Source organism: Numenius arquata, chromosome 4, assembly GCF_964106895.1.
Source record: "Numenius arquata chromosome 4, bNumArq3.hap1.1, whole genome shotgun sequence".
Taxonomy (NCBI): Eukaryota; Metazoa; Chordata; class Aves; order Charadriiformes; family Scolopacidae; genus Numenius; species Numenius arquata.
In genome coordinates, this window is record NC_133579.1 from 46,343,196 (window position 1) to 46,367,485 (window position 24,290).

The window sequence follows — 24,290 nt, forward strand, 5'->3', positions numbered from 1 at the left end:
TGTCAGACAGATTTTCATAACCTCCTCAACGCACTTCTGCAGCACTTTTTATTGAGGAATGTCAAATTCAGCAGTTATGTTTACTGCATGCCAGGTAGCAAAGAACAACACTATTCAGGATTTACAGATTAAAACCAAAACTTCACATTTGGTTCATGAACTTCAGTAAGAACCACCACAGACCTCCACAGAGCAGCAGCATAGTTAAACTTAAGATGCAGAAGTTTACTTCCTAAATAAGTGTTTAAAGCTAGTACCTCCACACCTCTGCTTACCCTAAGAGCATAACAGCAACCTGATTGCCTTGCAGGGCTCCTCAATAACATCTCATCTCACCTGGGCTGAGTTGAAGCCAGCTTGCTGTCCTGAGTCCCTGAAGAATTTGTTCATATATTACCCAGAGCAGGAGACACTGCAGATAACTCTGGATAAAATCTAAACTGGCACCTGGGGCAAAAGAACAATTGCCTGCAATTTCTCTTGGATGATCACAGACAGGTGGGAACACAATCCAACAGTATTTCACAACCATTTTTTTTTAAGAGGCTGCTTATAGAAGTAAACATGGATGCTGCTTTTGTTTACTACGACAAGTTCATAAATTAACACAGTTGTAGTTTCTAACTCACAGTCGGGCTCATATAAACTGAATTACTCACCTCTACAGAAATGTGAGGGGAGAAAAAGAAGTCAGCTTTGTCCTCCCACAAGGCTCTTAATTCTTTTCACCTCAAGAAGGTATCTCAAATTGGAATTAGAGGGTCTAGTCTGCAAATCCAAAAGTACTACAAGCTGGTTTCCGGCTGGCCTGGAGAGTAAACACAGGGCTCAAACTCTGTCAATAACCTCAGGCAACAAATTCCTCCGGCTGATGGAAGTGGGGAAAGGAGGTTAATTCGCATTCTGGCTGCAGCCTAGACTTCACTCATTTTATCTGTTAACCAGCACAAAACTGTGTTAGCCCACGGCCAGGGCTCCAAGGTGAAGCTTGCAACAGAGGGAGAGCTCCTGCTACAGAAGAGAGATTTAAGTGTTCTACCAGTTGTCTGACTCCACTGACAGCACACTGCCTCTACCCTCCACTCTTCTTTCTCTCCCCACTACCACACCAGAGACACAGGAATCTCGTCAAGATGGCAAGGTACCACATGAATATTTCAGACAGTAACCAGACTGCCAGCCGCTCGGAAGCGTTTCAATGTGTGAGGCAAAGCAGAGACTACAGTGCAGCTGATGGAATCTGTATCAGTTTCTCACATTGCTGTGGTATTTGATCATAAGAAAAAACTCTCTACATACACACAAACCAGTCAGTTTGCTAGGAGACCTACCACCAAAATTTCATTGATGTCTTTGTAGTTCATTTGAGAAAGGCCACATGACAAATATTTCCTTTCATTACCTTGTATTTTCACTGGATGTTTCAATCTTGCGTTATGGAAGTGTGTAAACAGAACATCCCACAGCACCTCTCTACGTGATTTACTGATAGTTCTATTAGATCCTTCTTATTTCATAGTGCATGTACACATGACAGAGGTCAGTTCTGATCATTTCAGGATTGTTTGTAATTACCAGCTGATGAGCCCTACCACAGAAGTCACTGCCAATACTACTTCTACCAAATGTGAACTCTTCCAGGACATTGTCTCCACAACAACATCACTTCCAAATTATTTCAAGATGCCTAGCAGCAGAAGGATCGCAGACTTGCATCCTAAATGAAAATTATCACACCAGGAGTGCAGGGGTGGGGAGGTGAAGAGAAGCTCATTACTGAGTATGAAAAGTCATGAACATCAAGTACTACACACTGAATTAAAGCAGCTGTACTCTGCATAAAGATTTTTCAGGCTTCTTTCCGTACAGCAATATTTCATCCCTTCCAACAGTTTACTTTAGGGAAGTGAAAGTAAGTGATGGATGCAGAGAACCAAATGAAACTTTTAGATCAAAACCATCTATGTCTTACATCTACCCAAAGACTGACTAGTCTCACTGTAGAATTTATTTGCAGAGAGTTACGCTAGTCTACGCTAGTTAGACTAACACGTGGCATTTAAATTTTTCATCTATATTTACCAGGTTGTTTTCTCAATTTTCAACTGGAAAAACACACACATCTCTCTAGAACATCTCTGCTGGGTTTGTGGTAAAATTATTTTTTCAGACAACTCTTACATTTCCTTCCTTTTCCATATTTCAAAAGTTAAAACATATTTCTGTGGTGGAGGTTTTTTTTCCCCTTTTAGACAAACTGATTTTGGCAGATCATGAATCATCAACTAACACTGCAGCTCTTATCTCCATTCAAGAAAGAGGAAATCAAACTGAAAAATGTATAAATCAAGGCTCTTCTCCTCTCTTTGCTTTTCATTCTTTTCTTTTTTCTGCTCGAAAAGCTCAGTCTACATTTATGCCTATGACTATAGTCTGAAGAAACCAGGGAAGAATTAATCATATCCAATTTATGCCATATATTAAAGATAATGGACACAAATCTAAGCAAAGCCTAGGAGAGTTAAGGTGCTAACTCATACACTGCTATGCCAAAACTGAACTCCTGGAAGCATTCCTTGGCAATCAAATCTTAAAAAACAAACCAAAACAAACAAGCTTACACGTATGTCTTAAAATTCCTCCCCCTGCCCCTGACTAATTCTCAGAATCTAGTCAGGAGAGATTTCCCGAGGTACTGTGAACACAATCAGGGTTATGTCAAGCAATTAGATGTACATTTTCTCTAGCCCTTTTTTCCTAGGGAATCTTGCAAGACTAAAGGTATTAATAATACCTTGTTCAACAGTGGTGAATCCAGAGAATAACACTGCTTTTGAGTTGTTGCCTGAATTTGCTATAGAGCCTACAGATATGCCATATAGACTAAACAGGCGTAGGAGGTAGAGACCAGATCTTCATTTAAGAGTACAGGGTCAGGTCTGCTGACACCAGCTGAGGATGGCTGTAAGTAGCTACTTATGCTACTTATAATAGGGCCAAAGCAGCAAGTAATTTGTTAGAATAATTTAGAAGTCAGTTTTAAAATGCCTTCCTAGAAGATGCTCTGATGCAGGTTTCCAACTTTCCAAGTTCCTAAAATCAACCATATGTGTTCCAGAAATTACTGCAGCAGTACTACTGGACTGCCCCCAAAATCAACTAATGCCACCATGGCCACTGAGAAGTCAAATTCCCAAGTACTTCTCTTACTTAGTATCAATACATAAATATTTCATAAGGTCACCATTTCCTCCCAACACATGTATGTCTCTATTGAAATGGGAGCTGACCTCAACGTTAAGTCAGCCTACAATTAGGTGTACAGTGTTAGACCACATATTCACCTTGCTGACTCTCAGAGGGCAGCACTGAACATGGGGGGAAGGAGTTGATGTTGGAGCATGTAGAAGAGTACCCTCCAGAAATCTGCTGCTCAGGAACTTCTCAAGCCAGAGACTATGTCTTTGTATTTAGTAGCCCTCCACAAACTGTTTTCCATGGATTTTCCAGGGGCTTTTTTAATCCAAAACTTCTTTTTGCAGAGTTTAGTGATGTTCTTCTGGAGTTCCTCACGATTGGTAGGGTATTTAAGTAAGCAAAACAGCTCTGTATCACCTCTAAACTTGAAGATTTCACTGTTTACTTCCTTGTTGAGGTCACTGGCAACAATCAATGCTTTCACTGTTTGCATGTATGAAGTCATATGTCTACCATTTCAATAAATATAGCTTTTGTTTATTCATTCAAATCTTAATGCATGGATATTTGCCCAGGAGCTTAGCCCAACGCTGCCTTTTCTACTAAAAGGTGAGATGGGCTATGGAATCTCATGGCAGTAAACACTCACTGAAATTATGGCAGACTAAACATAAACTGTGAAGATTCAATAACTCCAATGTTAGCAAACATCATTATAAAGGCTGTGAAAATCTGAGATGACTTCTGATGGAAATTCTGCTATTAGGTTCCTTGTACTGACACTGTCCCATTTGATAATTTTTTTTTTTCCCACCACATTTTGTAGTAACATAATTAAGTTCAAATAAAAACAAATAAATGGCATTTATCTCACAGAAGCTATTTACTTGCCAAGCTTTCTCTCTTAAACAGGTACAAAGAAATAACTTAGAAAAGGAAATATTAAAAACAAGTAAATAAAGAGTTAATTTATTTCAGTAATGTGAATGCCTAACTAGATTCAGCATATGAATCTATCACTGAGTTCCTTTGTTTGCATATTTTTGCATGCCACCTAGTGAATGTAACAGTGTTAGAAAACTTTAGCTCAGGATTTTCTAGAGAAAAAATGAGTGGGTCTTCCAGGTAAAGTTACTGTAAAGTTACCCCAAAATAGTTTATATTTGTTGGAAAAATATAAAAGGGTTCCTCGTTAAATAAACTTAGTTATCAAGGGATAGGGCAGAGGACTCCCTTGAGAATCAGAAACTGGAAATAAAGCACAGGAATAAATCAAATATCGTAGCGATAGAGGTTAACAGTGGGATCCTACAAGAATCTCGAAAAGAGGTCTAAATAACAAGATGACAATATATGCTAATGTTAGTGAATTATTCAGGATTAAAAAAACCCAACCCTGAATGATACAGTTACAAGGGATCTCAGAGGAACCATGGAACAATAAAGTGAAGAGAAAGAAAACAACTTGATAAATACAGAATACACATACTGGGAAAAACAGTCCTAACTGTATATACATAACAATGGGCTCTAGAACAGTTATTAAACTCAAAAACAAATGTTGGAATCACTGTGGAAAGATTTTTGAAACCAGCAGCTTAATACCCTGAAGGCAGTTAAAAAGGCAACTGGAAAAAAGCACAAGCATAAGAGAAGGAAAATAAGCAGAAAAAAACAGAACTATGCCAGTGTGTAAGTCTGTGTGTAAGCATGCTTTTAGGTGAGAAATGTACACATGCTCAAGAGGACTAGAGAAATAGGAACTAGGTCCAATAACAGTAATTCCATATGATTAGCAAGTTTCTAAGCAATAATTTGGATTGCTAGATGCTGGGAGAGTTCATTGGGCTCATTCTACACCAACCCTTCTTGTCCACTGCCCCGAAGTACCATATGTTGGGGAGCACTGCACAGGCAGGCAAGGACAGAGCGAGCTTCGTGCTGGCCCCCACATAGCCATTCATGTTCTTTAAAACAGAAAAGGAAGAGATTATAATGAGGTTATAACTCCCTTTCCTTCATTATATTAATAGTTCTTTATTGTAGAAGATATGGCAACAGGCAGGGAGAACTATGAACTATACAGTGTCTTAAAAAGCCATTAGCTAATAACCTACATAAATTTTAAAAAATGCTGGAGGGGAAGACAAAATCTGGTGCATTAACTGAGCATTTCTTTTCCCTTTCTTTATCCTACTGGCAGGGAAAACCAGTGTGCATTAATTTGGTGAATTTCCTCTTCCCAGTAAGGGTATTAAAACCTGAAAGAATTATCAAAGCAATAAAAATAAATAAATAAATATTCTAGACTATTTGGTATGCACAGATTTAAAAAAAATGCCAACAAGACCCCTCATTAAACTGAGTTACCATGGGATACGGTAGAAAACACTCTTGAGGATCAGAAATTGTAATTGCCAAACACAAAAATGACACATCACTGCTTTAAAACATATGACTGCCACATATCTATTTCTATTAGAACTATGCAGTTCCTAAACACCATTTCTATTTATTTCTCAGTCTGACACAAAATATATAAAAGAGCCGAGTCCCAATCATCAGACCAGTGACGTTGTTAGTAGGCTCTGCATAGAAGAAGGAACGAGTACACAGAGGTCTCTCTACATTGGAACTCTTCACAAAAAAAAGGGGGATTTTAGGAAAATAGAAAAGGAAGAGGACAACTAACAATCCCTAACTAATACAGAAATAGTTTCAAGGGTAAGATACAACATGAAATAAGAACGTGACGACTGGGAAAAAAGGTGTCATAAAGGGAAAACCTCCAAAGGGCAGCAGCAGTACTGCAAGTTTTCTGTAATTGTGCTTGCTTACAAGATACAAAGGAAAAATGTAGTATTAACTTCAAAGCCATCTAGAGGTCACACAAACCACCCCAATATGGGGAAGGAACCAGAACAGGCAGTGTTATCAGCCAGAAGGCACATGTTTGGAGAAAACAGCAGAACACAAAGCTCTACTCCTTAGCAGCTTTTGCGGTTCTGGCATTTCCCTGACCCCCCCATTGTAAACTGGAACAAGAATAAAATCTTTCAAACACACCAGCAGAAACAGAAAATGTATAATGTCTGGAAACAGGAAATTAATTCTACAGCAGTTTTCAAAGCAGTAAGAATGGTAAATTTCATTTAATCAAAAGCCTTCTATGTAGCCTTATGTGGAAGAATTTGTGGTAATGTTATTAGTGTCACTGTTGATATAAAACAGCATACATATGGCTACATACACTTCTCCTCTGGAATCACAAGTTAGCATGATTCCAGAAATAAAAGAATAAGAGAAAAGTGAAAATACCCAGTTCAGTTTACTGACATTTCGATGGATCACCTCCAATAAAAAAAGCAACATTTTAACAAGCAAGCCAAAGTCAAGTCTAATACATTGCACGCAAATAAGTTGCTTATTAGTAATAAAAACATACTACATATTAGCAAATATGCTAATACATTGCATGCAAAAACAAGATATTTTAAAAAAATAATAAATATAGCAATGGCAGCTTTCATAAGTAAAGTAATTCAAAGTACTCTTGATCATTCTAACAAGAATTCTAACACCGAACTGTAAACACAGTTTATCAACACATGTTCTAAATACTAATACAAGGTTACAGTCCCAGGAGAGTGACCATCAGGACTGGAGGACAGTTTCAATGAAGGACAATTCAACTCATCAATGTTTAAGGTGTACAAGAATGCACAGACTCAGTCATGAAATCTTGCTTATTGAATTATTTTGAAGACTTTCAGTAGCTCCAAATACTCTCAAAATAGATACTACAACTTAAGCTGTTCTTGCAAAACAGTCTGGCCATGCCACTGTAATACCTGGAGCTTTGCACTTATTATGAGAAAGAAGGCTTTAGGGTAGGCTTTGGAAAGCAGTAACAAACATTCAGCACTGCAAAGCACAAGAAAGTGTTTGTCTTAAATACAGTCCTCTGTAATTCACCATCCTGTGCTGTTTAACATCCGTTTTGTCACGTGGTGCTGTTTAACATCTTTATTGGTGACATGGACAGTGGGATTGAGTGCACCCTCATCAAATTTGCCGATGACACCAAGCTGTGTGGCACGGTCAACACACTGGAGGGAAAGGTGAGACACTGGAAGAAGTTGCCCAGAGAAGCTGTGGATGCCCCATCCCTGGAAGTGTTCAAGGCCAGGCTGGATGGGGCTTTGAGCAACCTGCTCTAGTGGGAGGTGTCCCTGCCCATGGCAGGGGGGCTGGAACTAGATGATAACTTTAAGTTCCCTTCCAACCCCAACCATTCTATGATTCTATGTTCCCAGAGTGAAATTCATAATTTGAGAAGCCACCTACAGAGCTGCACCTTCAGCACACCATCATTTGCAAACTTAATGATACTTCCCCCCACCCTGGACAGAATCCGAGGGCAAGAGACAGGAACTCAGAGTGAATCACTGCCTTGAGACTGGGGGAAGGGAGAGTCCACCTGCTGTGAAAGACACCGGTGAAACCAAACAGGCCGGGACTCTGGGACTCTCTGATGCAGTACTGCAGGACAGGGTGCTAGAGGAAACATGCCATGGGTCTCTCCATAATTGAGAGATAGCCTAGTATTTAACTATGGCTCTAACAATCTGGAAAAAAAAAAAAAAAAGAAGTTACATTTTGAGATCATTAGGGAAAAGAAAAAAAACACTTTGGTTGTAGCCCGCAGCAACAAAACCAGCTCCTCTTTGAACCTGTTAACAGCCCAGGCTTGCCGTGTTATATATATTTTAAGCAACGAGTCCCAAAGAAACTGAAACTCATCAGAACTAAGATTTGTGTGAATGTTGCTAAAGTATTTTTTTACTAATTGCCATTAGACGGAATCATTGAAATGTTACTATAAAATCAGAAGACAGCAAGCCTACAGCAGTGAACACTTTCCCATCAAGTAATGTGCTGCAATGAACAGCTCTATCAACTGCTACAGCAGACTAAATAAAACTCTGATGATAATACAACAAACGTTTTCAGTGCTGTCTTTAGTTATCTGTTGTGTATCTCCTGCTTCTAGTACCAGTGTCCTGGGAGCAGCCAATTCTGTTTGGCCCAGCGATGGTTAACAAATAATTCTAAGTTTATTTTAATATTAAACTGCTTCAAAGTTCGGTGCTTGATGCAGCTGAGGCAGAAGAAACTTAAGGGAGAGGAAGGTGCTACTTGAAAAACTAGATCCCCCTCCTTGGCACACATGGTGTCAATCTCACACACCTCCTACTCATTTTCAGCTCATGATGACTTCACTTGAAACATAGGTTTTGATTCTAAATAAATGAGTAGCATCTGGTCCCCTGGCAGCTTTTTCTAGTAGAAATTCATACCTTTAGCTTTAGAAATGCTCAGTGTTGCTGAAGACTTAAATAATAGTGATTTGGGTTTAGTTGGCATAATGAAAAGGATTTGATTATATTTTTGGGGTTTGGAAATTTTTGTGCTTATAATGCCTATGTAATATCTGTTTCAACCCCATCTATGCCTTCAAATTGGCATGGTGACCTTCATCCCATGCATTCCAACACTTCAGAAAGGTATCAACCAAAAAGCACAAAGCAAAATCCCACTGCTCCAGCTACTAGCTTAAGACATTTTACTTCTCCATACAGATGTGGAAAGCCGTGCTAAGCTGTGCCGCTCACAGGATACTACTTCCCATCCATTTTCCTCTCACATATGACTAAGCTTTTCTCACTTCCCTCATCACACAGAATACAAATTAGACTTTCATTCTTATAAAATCTTTTTTCTTACACCAGCTTGGCTGACAATTCAACTCAGCTTTACAGCTAATTTCATCAGACAGCGTATGTTTCTTTGGGATCGAGCCCAGCTCTCGCTGAGCTGGATGGTGTATCTTCTATTCACTTTGAGATTGGGAAGTATCAGATCTTTTTTAGTTCTTTCACACATGCACACAGTACTTCAGGAATATGAAAAGAACTATCCATATGATGTCATAACTAGCACTTACACTGATGCATTTATCAACTTACTACTTCAATCATCAAGAAATACTAGAAGCATGAAACAGTCTTTCAGCAGACTCATCTTCCTGTATGACGATGCTTCATTCATGATCTTGTCTAGCTTTTTTCTCCATTCCCTACATTCACAGATATTTTCACTTCTTAAATGGAGATGTTCACAATCTCTTTTCTTGCCTTACAGTAATACTTCATGTTAAAAAAAAATCAGTATTACATACTTTGTTCTCTGTACTTATAGTTAAATCTATAACTGTATATGCATTTGATATGGTTCAACACAGGTCATCACAATTACTTTGCTATTTCTCCAAGTAACTGGTCATCTGCAGAAGGTACTGTCCTGAAAATCACATGAAAACTGTTAATACTGGGGTTCAGTTTTAGAATTAAACAAATTATGCATCTATAAACTTTTGCAGACTTGAGCATCTACTAATCATAAAAACTCTATGCAAAAGATTAAGACACAAAGATGAATAATGAGGTGGGGAAATGCATTGAAGGCAATATCACTTATGTAAAGGAGTGTGACACTATTAAGAAGTTATTCTCTTAATTGTGAAGTGAATTTAAGTTCGAAATAAAAAAGATAAGAAGGAGGAAGGGAAGAAAATAAAGCAAATCTTTTTGGAAAATAAAGATGTTTTGGAGAAAGTAGGAAGCTATTTCCCTCACTGTGCTATGTTCTGCATTCTGCTTAATAATATTACAAAATTATAGTTGCAAATTATTTACAGTTCTTTTGCCAGCAGAAATTCCTCTTAGCCTTTGGAATATTTAACCAAGTAAAGCAAAAGTTACAGTAAACTCTGGCATGACAATGGGATAATGTCCAATGTTTGCTGCAGTTTGCATCTTTCCCAGAAACTGCAAGCCTGGTGTTCACAGCCAGGTTGTTTTTTCATTGCATTGCCCCCAGATATTTCATCCTCTAAGGCCAACTGCCTCCAAAGCTCCACATCTGAGTAAGGAGAGCTCAAACGCCAAAGACATGAATAAAACCCCTCAAGAGCTATATCCATTATATCCATACATTTAATCAAGTTTCAGGTCAAGCATAAAATGACAATATAGTCTGTGAACATAATCTTTGTGTATAGCCGTATCAGCTCACAGAGGTAACAGAATCAGACCACAAAAAGAAGGGAAAAAAGAGGTGTTTTGAAAAGTGAAAGAAGAAATGTGAATTCTGCTGAAGAAGAGGATCAAGTTGTTGATGACAGATGCTTGTACAAAATATCAGTTCACTCCTTCAGAGTTGCCTCCACTGACACAACAGCTCAAGGAACCTTTTAAGCCAACACTTAAGTGGCCCTGCTGCCAGAAAGGACACACAGTCAAGCCTCTACTAACCAAAGTTGAGCATTTTCTCTCCAAAAACTTAAGCAGAAGATGTAGCAGCTTATCTGTCCTGACCTGTCTCTTTCATTTAACCTCAAATATTCACCAGGCTGAGTCGATGCCTGCTTGCTTTTCCAATATTTTAGTTTTATAGACGCATGAACACAGGTAAAAAGGTCTTCTTTCAGCTGCATGTTGATGAACTACATGGGAGAAACACTAGTGGGCTATTCACCCTGAGTATTTATGGGAGTACAATGCTACCCTGTTCACAGGGGTTTGGCTTCTATGTCTAACAAGCTGTAAAGTTATTTCACTTTTTTTTTTTGTCCTTAGAACTCCCAAGATTTCCCTCTGTCGAACATCTGTTGACTCTACAACAGACAACATTAGAACTAACTGGACTGAAACATCTTCACCCATGACTGAAACTACCTTCTACAGGACTTGGGTGCAAGCAAGCAGAACGCTGGACATCTTAGCTGTGCTGAAGGACAGCTATTCCCAAGTTAAAGGGTCCAGACCTTGACTTTACAGTTCCTGCCCCAGCTAAATAACAAGAACAGGGTGAAATATATGGAAGAGAAACAGTTAGAAGCATTTCCATATTTAGGGTGTAAATAAACATACAAACCTGCTCGAATGCCTTAGTTGTATAATCTACTTCACATTTTTCTAAATTATGCCAGAAATTTGGACAACACGGGTTATTACAGGGCAAAAATTAAATATATTACAATGACAGCAAAACATTCAGTGGTAAATGAAAACTGGAAATCATGCCTGTGGCTCACTTCTTCTCACAGTTGCAATGGAGCAAAAGTGAGGGAAAGGAAAAACAAATTTAGTCTGGAAGGAAAGTATATACCCACAGCCTGAATTCTTGAGATTTCCACTGCACTTTCAAAAGAAAAAAGCAGGTGCAGCTTAACTAGCATATTCAGACTTAACAAATAACACAGAGATACGTGAAGGATGACAGAGGTCTTTGACAACTCTCTCATCATGGAACTGCCTAAGTACTGAGACCAGCTTTTAGACATACGGACACTCATATGCTTCATTAGCATGATTTTGCTCGAGTAATCACATTCTAAATTATCTTCTCAATTTTATTTTTCTTTTTCTTTTGTCCAATGAATACAGCTAAGGCCAATATCCACACCCTAAACTGAATTAAAATCCAGGCTGCAAAATTTGTTCTTTCTAGAGCTAATGGGAAAGTCAGACGTAATGCTGGATTCAGAGTCTCCAGGTAAGTTTAAGATACAAAACACATACTATTTACAATGTATACTTAGAAACCACTCTACTGCATTTATATTCATTAATTAAATCACTGTAATTACCCACTTTGTTTCAGAAATATAACAGAAGAGAAGGAAAGAGTCTTGAGACATGAAAGCTTTTGCAGTTTACCCTGTATGTCAGAAGACAAAATGAGTCAGATATTTGCTTTAATTTTTGTTTTTAAATCCAGATGCTGACATATAATTATACTTTCTTCTTCTTGAGGTCCCAGACTGACAATTAATGAAGCTCTTGTGCAAAACTGAACGAGCAGCTCTTACTTCAAATTACCTGTCTTTCAGGAGCATTTATTATGGCCAGAGTCAGATGCTGGCAGAGGAGTGAGTGTGATACTGCAAATCTCAGTTAAACATGCATTCTAACAAAGCCCAGGGCTATGAGTAGCCTACTTATTCCAAATGTTTTCTATGACAATATACAGTCCTGAAAAATGACGGTCTCTATTCATAACCCTATGTCTAACTATATGTTTCACCTTCATCTAGCATCACAAAAAAAAAAAAAACACAACACCTTCTGGCAGCAATCAGTATGACTGACAATCAATCAAAACTGCAACCATATCCAAAAAAACAAATCAATGCAAGTCTTAAGCAATTAGAAAAACATAAGAAAATCAATAATGGATCAGACCAGAAGTTCACCCAGCCAGTATCCTATCTCCAACCAGGCTGATCTAAATCACTGTTGCTCTGAAAAATACATGGGCTGAGGACCCCAACTCACAGTCAAGTTTACCACTGACATCTTGACCACAGTGGTGTCACTGTCTTTGGATGCCACACACATTTTTTTAGTTTACCTAAGCCAAATGATACAATGCCTCCCTTCTTTCACTGAGTCTTCTCCATATAATCATATCCAGCCATACCTCTCTAAGTAAAACTATATTTATACCAGACATATAAAGTTATTTCCATTACCATTCAAGGCTGAGAACTGCCTTGTAGGAAAAGTTGAAATTCATATAAAATCATCTTAACACATATTGTTTTAAGGGATCACAAATCACCATTATGACAAGTCAGTCTACCATTTCATGAAATGGTAGGCTGTCATTACAATTTTATTTTAGGAACCAGAACTGAATAAAATACTTTGCAGAGTAAATTACAGTAACTGGATAGCAAGTTGCTAAACAACTGAGAAAAAAAATTGTCAAAGAATATATACGTGGTGAATGTTACTTTAAAGTCACCTTTATCACAGTACAGTTAGCTACTTCAGGGGTGTTTACCTATATCAGCTTTGTTTACATTACGACTAGAAACACTGACCCAATGTCTTTTTCTGCTAGTACACAGCAAAAACAATGCCAGTTGCCTCCGAAACCACAAATACTTCTATGAACACTAGCCCAAAGCTTTCTTGCTGAGCAGCTGCTCAGATTCGTGCCATCATGGGGAGCTCCCAGGGAACTCTGAGAAACCTCCAAGTCTTCTGCCTCTATTTACTGTCAATTCCACTAATCTGTCCTCAACTAAGCCTGCAATGAGATTTTAAACAATCGCTTAATCATTCTAGCCTTCCTCGTCACACACACACACACAGATTACTCTTCTCTGTTTTATTATTTTCTCTCACATCACTGTCAGCTGCCCCTATTACCTGATAAGAATTGCCTGAAGGGATGTTTGCTTCTTTTGACTTTGAATGCAATAGGCAGTAGAGATTGCATCATATATACGATACTACCTTAAGGAGGCAAAGACTAAAAACACGAGAGTAGAAAGTCAGAAACACAGATGTCTCTGCATCTACTTCGCCAAGGGACATAAACCAGCAAAGACCAAAAAGTACACATATACTGGTGCTGGAGACTGCAGAACAGGACAGTAGTGGCCTCTTCTCCCCCTCCTAATAAGCCTGACCCCATCTCCTGATAAACCTCCCTCCACAGGCATCAGAAAACCCAATGTTCTAGAAGGGCACCAGGAATTACCAGGAGCAGACACAGAAACTCCAGGGGACTGCACCTTCCAGCACAAAAGCAGCTGACATGCTGCAAATGTAATTTAATTTTGACAAGCAACAACTTTCTGTGCTCTGGCCTGTGGAGTTTGCTTATTCTGTCTATGACTAAATAACTTCTTGCTCACATCTATAGCTTGTACAGCCACCAGCTGCAGAAGTATTCCCACAGGAGCCTACAAGAGGCACATTAAGCCCTTTCCCTCACAGATGTGAAGGTTTCCCAGTTCTACCAGGAAACAGCTTCTTTTAGACTTGTAAACCAACTTACAGTTTTGTTTTATAATTCATGCTGGTTCCCATCTAACTATGCTCTTTATATCCCTCCTGCCCCTTTCTTTCTCAAGAGGATTAAATTAAAGAAATAAAAATTTCGGACCAATGCTTTTTGTCTTAATATACAGGCTCGAGAATCACTGTATGCACAAGTACCTAATATGGACCGATAACGTATCCTCTACAAGAAAACCAAAGCAAAGAGTGCACTCTTAAGTGCATATTTTGACAAGAAACTGATCAGGTGCCAAGGGAATGGATTTTGAGGTGCAACAGCTAACTATTCCCTAGTTAACAACATAGCTCTCTAGGGGTCATTAAACTTTCTTCTCTGCCTGTAAGGCATCAAAATTGCTCCCAGACCTGCTTTACAATATTAATATACAGTGTGTATCTGTCAGCATTTTAAGACCAGGAGTGCCCTCCTTCTCCTGATCATTCTGTTGGCCAGGTGTTGTTTTGCGCTGTGGACTGGTCTCAGGGCACCTAACCTGGACTCCTTGCAGACAAAGCTGAACTGGAACATGCAGTCCAAGGAAACACCTAACACCCACCAGCTAGGAACCAGACTAAGATATTTCCAAAATATAAACAATGTAAACACAAAGTCCTCAGCACCAACTGTTTCCCCCTCCAGATCTGCTTCTGCTGTGCCACCACATGTGCTAAAGTGGATGCAGCCACAAATACCAAGGTTAAATTCTAACTTTTCACTACATCATTTGAGTGAGAGCAGAAAATCATAACCTTGTTTGAAGAAAGGATTAAAGCAGATAGCTATATTGTAACAGAGGTTTAGATCTGTGAACAGGCATAAGAAGTCTTCTCATTTGGATCCTAATGAGATTCCCTTGGTTGGCACACCAAGGAAATGCAAGAATAAGCAGGTATATAACACACTTTAAATAAAGCATGTATCCCCAAGCAAGGTGTAAATTAACCACAAGATATGACTCCTTCCTTTGGACAAAACCTGACTGCAATAAAAACTCTGTTCGAACTTACATGCCAATGAACTGAAATACAAGATGACCAATTTGCTTAATGAAGAAATGGCATAAAGTTTTGTTTTCCTGCCTTTCATTTGAATATATTAATTAAAATTACTTTTCCCTTTTCATAATTGTGTTTCCTAGTCAAGTTGTGATTTAGTAAACACATTTGTTCTTATTTCACCGATATTTTCACAATGCCTATTTATTACCATTGTTCTACACGTAAAATAAACTTTTTTTTTTTTTTTGCCTTGAGCAAATAGCAACGACAAACCCATGCAATAAGCTAGTACATAAAGATGTCAGGTAGCTATAGTCTTGGCTGCAACGAAAAACGGCTAGCCAAGGAAAGCAGTACAAAACCAGGTGGCTTTTGTATGAACAGAAATACAGTAACAGTCCATTGAAGCTCCCTGCTTTCATTTCTACACAGCAGTTACTAAGTTTTAAGCAGTTTTATTAATCTACAGTAACAACTGTTTGTTTTGGTATCCTCCACTACTAAAATTGCTAAATTCCCACCTAAAATAAAAGCAAATATTACTAATGGCATTTTGTTTTTACTTGTCTTTTAAAAAATCACCATACTGTCAGATACCTCGCAGAGACAGGAATAAGGGCCAAAGGGTAGAAGGAATCACACGTAGCACACAGCAAGACACCCTCATATGTAGATTGACAGCCTAATGATTGTGACCAAATGTGCCTCCCCTCTATATCTCTGCACAGTATGAAATGATGTTCAGAGATTTTAGGAAGGCTGCTGCCTTACCTTAACTGCACTTTTTTCTCTAACTTCCTCTTACCTGGTAAAATCATTTAAGAGAGACTCAGCAAAGTAAAAATTCCCAAATTCCCCAATTCTCTTGAAGGAGCATATAACTTGCTACCACTTTAAGTCAATTTTATGCTACAAGAACAACTGTATCTTTGGTGTGCCAGGAAAACAAAACTGCTGATAAGGTTCAAGGTGATGGAAATTCACTGTAGCACATGCGCCAAATCAAAATACTCACCTGCTGGTTTCCCAGTCTTGGTCATCCTTGTCTTTTTCTTCTTTGGCATCAGAATTGTGTGGGTGTTTCTGCACAATCCGCATCCCACCAGCTTTCACTGGAACAAAAATTAGAGAGACACAACAAACCTCAGTCAAATCAGCATAAGGGAAGAAAGTTTTAAGGATGACTCTGTCCTCCCTCCCCCCCAGTATTTTACAGAATAGTTTCATAGTAATTACAGTTTGAAAAAGGGGCCCAAAGTGTTTAAAAGTGGCAAGCGTGAAGAAGAGCTACTACAGGACTGCATCTGCCATTGTCTTTCACACCATGCCATCTTTGCTCATCCTGAGAGGTTGCAGCTCATCTTACCACCTGCTTCCAATACCACTTTAGAAAACTCAGCTCTGTTTTAACTCTCCTCCATCCCTGTAAACTTGCAGGAGTCAGAAGAAATGGAGGCAATGGCTTGCATAACACTATGCAAAAGGCCACATTTGTGAATGTTAAATACTCCCATAAAACAAGGGATGAAGAATCTCACTTGTCATTTCAAGTTAAAAACTACAGCTATGATAACAGCATTTATACAAGAACTTCATGGGCTGTATAATAAAAAGCAAAGGTTAGGAGGACTCTTAACCTGCATTTAGAACAGAGCTTTTTGTTTTGCAAAACATAAGCATTTACCATATTTCAAATCCTTGTCATGATTTAGTTTTAGAAATTATGCAAACGTGAAAGCATCCCTTTGAAACACAAAACAACAAGTGAAAGCAAATCCACTTATGCTCATCATTTACCCCCTCCAAAGTAAAAAGTAAGCCAGGCCTAACACTGCAGCTACTAAGCAGAGCAACAGGCAGGCTGCTCTTGGTCTGCTTTATGGTTTAATATTGTACCTTTCTTTATTTAATTTTTTTTTTTTTTTTGCTTCAACCATTGCTGTACACACTTACAGGACAGCACAAGATAAGGTGATCCATCTCGTTAGCTAATTGGATGGGTTACACTGCTATCAGCAACCACATCAGAAAACCTCTATAACAGTCAGGAGTCAATGAAACCACCTACAGATGCATTCGGTTTGTGTTTCACATGGCTGTGACACAGTAAGCCCATGGACAGCCTCAGCAGAGATGTCACAGCCCAGAGCCAGCAGGGTGCCGGAGCAGCCCTCGGATGGAGCCGAAGGGGCTTGCCAGGGCAGCAAGGGCAGGCTGCGCTTCTGAGAGCCCTCTGGTGCCCAGCCACAGAAGGACCAGGGCACCTCACAGCAGTTCCGTGCTAATCCCTGAAACAGGTTCTGGTCCCACTTCTTAACCAGGACAGCAATGAAAAGGACACTCGGGGATGAAGACAAGCCATAAAGAGAAAGTGACCTGTCCTAGAAGAAAGTGACAGCTCTTTGGCCCTGGGATTTTTAAAATAGATTTTAAGCTTTGTGTGATATTTGGAAGGTAAACTTCTGGTTCAATGAAGAACATTAACTAGACAGGTGCATCAGCAGACAAAACCAAAGAAATAGGTTTTAAAACCTATCAAAACAGTATCCCCTTACCATACATTAAAAAAACCCAAACACTAGCCATTTTGTGTCTTCTCTCCAGCACAAAACTTACAATACTGAAATTGGTGAGAAATGTTTCACCAATGTGAGATAAGGAAAGACAGAAAGGTTAGGCAACAAAGAAATGTAGTTTTAAAAGTCAAACAAAAATTAAAATTCCTATTCTCTTTTCTTGATGCAAACTCCTTAGAAATTTGTTTGCAAAAGCAAACACTCTGAGTTCTATCAAGTGCTGTCTTCTTCTAGCAACTCAGTTAATCAAAGTGATTGGTATGTTTTATTTACATTAATTTATAAATTTAACATCATTGCACAATCAGCTCTTATTAGTTCCCTTTCAAATTACTTCTTGTGGAAGATGCTATCTCCACAGCAACATCTGCCAGGTTACAAACAGCACTTCTGAGCAATGCACACACGCTTCCACATTCTTCAATATCTAACAGAAAAATGAAGAAAACAATACTCGAAGATTTAGTGCTAATTTAGGTGGTCTAAAATCTCTCCCCTCTTGTATATCACCAGGCCACCAGCCACTTGTTTTCTCTTTATCTGTCACTGGCAAAGATATGTAGCTAACACGTTAAGATTTGTCTGTATGTAGAACTAGCAGGGATTAAAAAGGAAATAACCAGACAATTAAAAGGTATAATAGTGACTGACCAATAAAGTAACTTAATAATTTTAATAATCTGATTTTTTGCACTAATATCAACAGGCATAGTATAGACAGCTAAAAGAACATTGGTGCATAACTGAATAATCTTTAGCAACCCAGGGTTACTGTGCAGATCTAGGAAACCAAAAGAAGAATCCAGCAAACAACTGCAATAATAATGTGTATTTCTAAGACCAAAAGTGAAATAATTAGACCAGCATTTTAAACCTATAGCTGATGTACTTCTCTGCCACCCATGACACAGCATGCTCATATGCAATCTCGTTTCAAGAGATTTAGCTTAAGAAGTGAAATACCCTTGCAACATAATTCACCTTCCTTTTCAAAAGGTTTCAACTGAGCTACACTACCTCAGGGTTAGACAGAGAGAAGAAATGACGATTACCTCCACCAAGCTAAAGAAAAACCCACTCCATTTGTAATATTTTCCAGGGATTTAGGAGGATTCATTTACTTACTTGCCTAGCATTTACTACATAATTTGACAGATGCTTACCACGGTGATTTTGTCACTTAAAAGTCATTCTTAAAAGAGCAAGAGCTCAGATTTCCTTATAGTAAATCCTGCACAGAACAGAGAGAGGATTTAAACAACTGATAAACCACCTTCCAGAACGCTGCCATAAATCAGTGCCCAAAAGAGGACAGTGTCAACGACACAGTGTTGGGATTAGGAAGAAAGCCGTTCCTGTGCAGAAGAGGCACCTTGGGCTGCAGTTGCTCGGGAGAGGTCTGGTGGGACCTGTGCTAAGGCAGGAGGGGACTGGGAGCAGCTGCCTGTGGTGGTGATGGCCAAGAGGCCACCAGCCTCTAAAGTGTGAAATAGAGAGGGAATCATCTGCCAGCACGGTCCGAGAAGAGCAACAGCACAAGTCTGTTTGCCCCACTGCTGAATAAAAGCCGAGTTTAGGATTTTAATTTATTATCTGCCTCGTTGTCCTCCCCGAGAGGCAGGCAGGACTGTCTTGTTTGTCCCATGAATGCCAGCCTGCATTCCTCTTACAGGTATGACTACTCCTTTTGGAAACGTATTAAACAACTGTGTTAATCAATTACCACTCAAGACAATCTGGAGTCAGTAAACACTCTCAGTCTCTTTACCCTTTTTTCTTTTTCTCGCTCACTGCCGTGCTTCTTTCAGACTGCACCCAGTTTCCAAGACTGAATTCTGAAAGAAACCCCACCGTGTCACAGCCACACCAAGTACCTAGAGAAGCACTGCAGCTGCTCTAACCAAGAGCTTTAGCAGCTCCCCTTTTTCCTTGAGCACAGTATTAAATATTAACACAAAATTTATTTCTTATGTACTCTGTAATAACGGATTCCATTACATTGATAAGATGTACGAAGAGCCAGGACTGAGGGAAACACAAAATAAGCCATTCTGCAAGCTTAAGGGAGCATACATTACTGTCTGACAAAACAAGAACGGAAGTAAGAGTTATTATATATATCTTCGTTTCACAGAAACCTTGGTCCAGAGCTATATTTTTTTAATGTAGGAAAAATCACATAACTATTTTCACGAACCTACGGTAAAGCTTCATAAATAAACTATTAACACAATCACCTTGCTTTATTTCTCCACAGTATCTACAATAAGAAATGAACAGCTAAAAGCATAATTATGGAGCCCTCTTTAGAGGGCTGCAAGCTGTACAAACCAACTCAGCAATGTATTATAGATGCATTGATCTCACTGACAGATGGATATTTAATAAAGCTGAAGTTGGGGCCCTCTTAAGTTTCAGAAAGGAGTTCAAAGTTGCTTCGTGCACCCTGTTACCAGCCTGAGGTCTTGAGGTTTCCTTCCATTTCATTATCCGTTGTCTTTTCAAGTGCTTTTCTTGTCTTTTTTTTCCCACCTCATGTGAAAGATCAATGTAGAGAGGAAGCTAACAGGCTGCATGCAGGCAGCAAGCGAGGGCTAACAGTGCATATGAGAAACAATGCATTTGTCAATTCTGCTTTAATTTGATGATCCATATCCTTCCTAGCTTTTACGTGTCTAATTCATACTCAGTTGGGTAGGACATATCCGTAATTACAGGTAGGTCTTTATACAACTGTACGCAGCAAAACCAGAGTTTTGAAGCTCCATTAGTCAAAAAAGATGCCCTATTCACATCTTTGCCATGCTAGGAATTTGCCTTGTTATTCATGAACACAATTTCACCTCTATTTATGTAGTCATCTTTTATTTATTTATTTTTAGGAATTTTTTACTTTTGTTTTATTAAAACTTGTTTGCAAACTGTTGCACTATATCATCATTCAAGGATCTAAACCAGCTTGAGATAGAGGATTAAAACCTAGCTTCAGCCCCTATAACCAGCACAGTCATTGTGGATTTTCCAAGTGTTAAAAGACCACAGGGCCACTTTCCCCTGCCAACCAGCTCAGAAACATCTTCTTCCAGAAATGACCTAAAGATACTGCAAAACATTATTTTTTTTCCGGCCTCAAAGACACACTTGGTGATTGCTTTCCTTCCAAAGCTGAATTGGTGCATACCCATAAAAAAAACCCTCAGGGATGCCAACGATCTTAAAAGGCACATAGCTGAAAAAGTTCTTCAGTTCATATGTGGATGTATGTTTTACAAAGGAAAAAAAAATAATATTGAAATACTCAGACAGCAAGGGAAACCTGTACTGTACTCCAGTTATGTGTTTGCACTGTGCATCACTAGTTTCTCATATGGCCTATGGAGGTGTTTAAAAAAAATCCACCTCTTTCAAAAGACAGATTTTGAAGCAAAACGCCCAAACATGCAAAACCACCAGAAAATACAGTTGCAAAGCATCTAAGTGAAAATATCCCTCATTTATCCTTCATTCCTTTTCCATCAATGGTGCAGCAGGAAAACACTGCTAAACCAACCTAAGGTCTTAACCATCCCTTCACACTGAAACTGACATTTACCTGGCCTGAAGGCGAGCCAGCTCAAGGAGCTACGGCAGCAAAAGCTGTCAATTTTGGGAAAGGGGCTTTGGTTTGGTTCCCTGAACCAGCTCACCAGTAAGAGCTGATGCCATGACAAGGGAGGCTGCAGAACTGGGACGACTCTGCTCAGCCAAGAGACCAGCTTAACTGTGCTGCAGAACTGTATTTGCCGTGCAAAGCAAACCCATTATGTCTCACTTCTGTTATCTATTTAAAGGAATTTCAGGTCCTTATTACAAAAGGAACAGAATTCAACTAAGGTTCAGAAACTGTTTTCAAATTTAGATTTAAATCTCCTCAAGTGATTTGAATACAAAACTAACCACCCTGTGAATTAAGAATTTCAGCATCTTTTGACTGAAACAAAAAAAAACCCATGCCCAACTATTCCACCAAGAAGCACTAGAAGACAAATGAGAAGTTTCTGGCGCAGGGACCAAAGTTCCCTTTTTTTAAAGAAACTGTAATAAAGAAGAAGAAAAACTAACGGCACATGAAGGAACAAGACAAGTTGGGACACTGCAAGCAGCCGAACCCCAGCAGTGCGAGGAGCTGCTGCCTATGGTGGGGGGCAGCTCAGTGTCCCGAAGGTGGGACACAGCTCCGACCCCGACCAGGAGCAGGGTGGAAGGCGCCAGATCTCCTTCCCTGGGCAGCCGGCGAGCAGCTGTACTTGCCCCCTACCCTGCCAGCCTCTGGAATTAAAGCTGGGGGCCCGCAGCCTGCTCTGGCACGATAAGGCCCGCAGGCAAAATGGATGCGGGGAGGACCATTAATTCCCAGTCTCTCCGCTCACACCCAGCTGGCACCGTGCTGCCAACAGCCAGGCAGTCTGCGATGTGGCCCAAACCACTCCTTTCCCCTTCCCACCCTTACCAGCCCCGGGCGGTGGCTTCGCAGGCCTCTACCGCCTTTCTGAGGATGGGGGACAAGGGCCGAAGAAGACAACGCTGCCCATCTCCCGGGCCAGGAGCCGGAGATGCCGAACAGCACAAACCCCCCACAACGATGTGTCTGCGACCAGGGAGCTCCCCCGGCTAAGAGGGAGGCAGGGAGCACCGGTCCCCGTTACCACAGGGCGGGAAAGCAGAGGGGGAGCAGGCGGGGACCTGTCGCTGCCAGAAAGCCGGGCCAGACGTCGGTTCGAGCAAAGGAGCGCGGAGAAACCCACCCGGGGCTCGCAACCCCCCTCCCGGGGCAGTGGCGGCGGGACCCGCCGGAGGCCGCCCTCGCCCTCCTCAGCCGCAGGCAGCGCCCCGCCACCACCAACCCGGGGTCTTCGCCGGGCCGGGCTCCCCCGGAGGCGCTCGGCCTACCCCCCCACCGGCTGCCCAGGTCCTTCCCCCCCCCCGCCACGTCCCCGGAGCGGGGGGGGGGGTGAGAAAGAAGCGGAGAGACGGGAACCGGCGGCCGTACCAGCAGGAGGGTGTCCGGCCCGCGTCTCTGCTTTCTCTTTGGGAGGCGAAGACATTTTTTGGGACTGCGGTGGCACCCCGACCCCCACGGCCTGCCGGTCAGCCAGCCAGCCCGCCCTGCGCTGCGCTACACTACGCTACGCGGGCGCGGCCCCGCTCCCGCCCTGTCAACGTGGCCGCCGGGACGCGCCCACCCGGGGGCGTGGAGCGGGGACGCGCCGCCGCCAGCCCACGGCGGGGGGGGGAACGGACCGTGCCACGCCTCTCCGGGGGGGTGGGCGGGGACGCCGGCCGGCGTCCCCGCCCACCCCCCCGGAGAGGCGTGGCACGGTCCGTTCCCCCCCCCCCGCCGTGGGTTCCTTCACGTCATCCCCTTCATTTCCTTCTGCCAAAGCATGTCACGCGGGACTATATCTAAATTAGATAAGTGTGTGATAGTTGGAGGTCGAATCCCTCCTTCCCCCAGGAAAGGACTGTCGTCATACTGCACACACACACACACACACACACCCCCAGGAAAGACTTCACAGCGAAATCAAGGCAGTGATATTTGAATTATTCGCTGTCGCTCTTTGCTACAATTACAATTGTAATTAACAATCCTGCATGAGCCACGGTTGTAAAAACGCCGGACCCAAGCCCCTGCGTTGTGCTGCCGGGTGATTTCAATTTCTGACACCTGCGGCAATTTAAGAGCCTGGGAGTACGTTTTCAGCGCCGTCACCTGCTGCGTAGCCTGACGCAAACGACTCCCAAGTCCCTTTCCAGCCTCTTGTCGAAGTCTCTTCAGATTATAATTTTTTTCTAGGGCAGAATTATCTCCTAAGCAAAGATTTTAATGCATCTTTGCCTACTGTCCTCTGGATTAGACTTAAAAGATTACATTTTCAGTTATTCTCGGTTTTCCCAGATCTTCTTGGCTTGGAATTCCCTGTGCTGGTTCCCGGAGTCGGTATGAATTTTTGGTGTTGCGTGTCAACCAGCTATTATGAAATTGAAATTAAAGAAAATGTGCTTTGTGACATTAAAACCCCCACCAATTACACAGAATCACAGAGTGATATGGGGTTGGAAGGGACCTCTGGAGATCATCTAGTCCAACCCCCCTGCCGAAGCAGGTCCACTTAGGGCAGGTTGCACAGGAACTTGTCCAGGCGGGTTTTGACCGTCTCCAGGGACAGAGGCTGCACCACCTCTCCGGGCAGCCTGTTCCGGTGCTCTGCCACCCGCAAAGTGAAGAAGTTCCTCCTCATGTTTAGATGGAACTTCCTGTGTTCCAGTTTGTGCCCGTTACCTCTTGTCCTGTCACTGGACACCACTGAAAAAAGACTGGCCCCATCCTCTTGACACCCATCCTTTAAGTATTTATAGGCATTGATCAGATCCCCCCTCAGCCTTCTCTTCTCCAGACTAAAAAGACCCAAGTCACAGAATCACAGAATGATATGGGGTTGGAAGGGACCTCTGGAGATCATCTAGTCCAACCCCCCTGCCAGAGCAGGTCCACCTAGGGCAGGTTGCACAGGAACATGTCCAGCCGGGTTTTGAACGTCTCCAGAGAAGGAGACTC

General features: G+C 41.1%; 1 protein-coding gene across 1 annotated transcript in view; it reads right to left on the bottom strand.

The window, feature by feature from the left end:
* The window catches only part of DAP (death associated protein), a 54,938-nt gene extending 32,016 nt beyond the window's left edge, over positions 1-22,922 (bottom strand). The window contains exons 1-2 of the mRNA XM_074146469.1: positions 22,722-22,922; positions 16,132-16,228 (exon numbers count right to left, since the gene is read on the bottom strand). Of these exons, the coding sequence (XP_074002570.1) occupies positions 16,132-16,228; positions 22,722-22,776 (152 nt within the window). The 5' untranslated portion in view covers positions 22,777-22,922. The remainder of the gene's footprint in view (positions 1-16,131; positions 16,229-22,721) is intronic.
* Between the last annotated feature and the right edge of the window lie 1,368 nt (positions 22,923-24,290).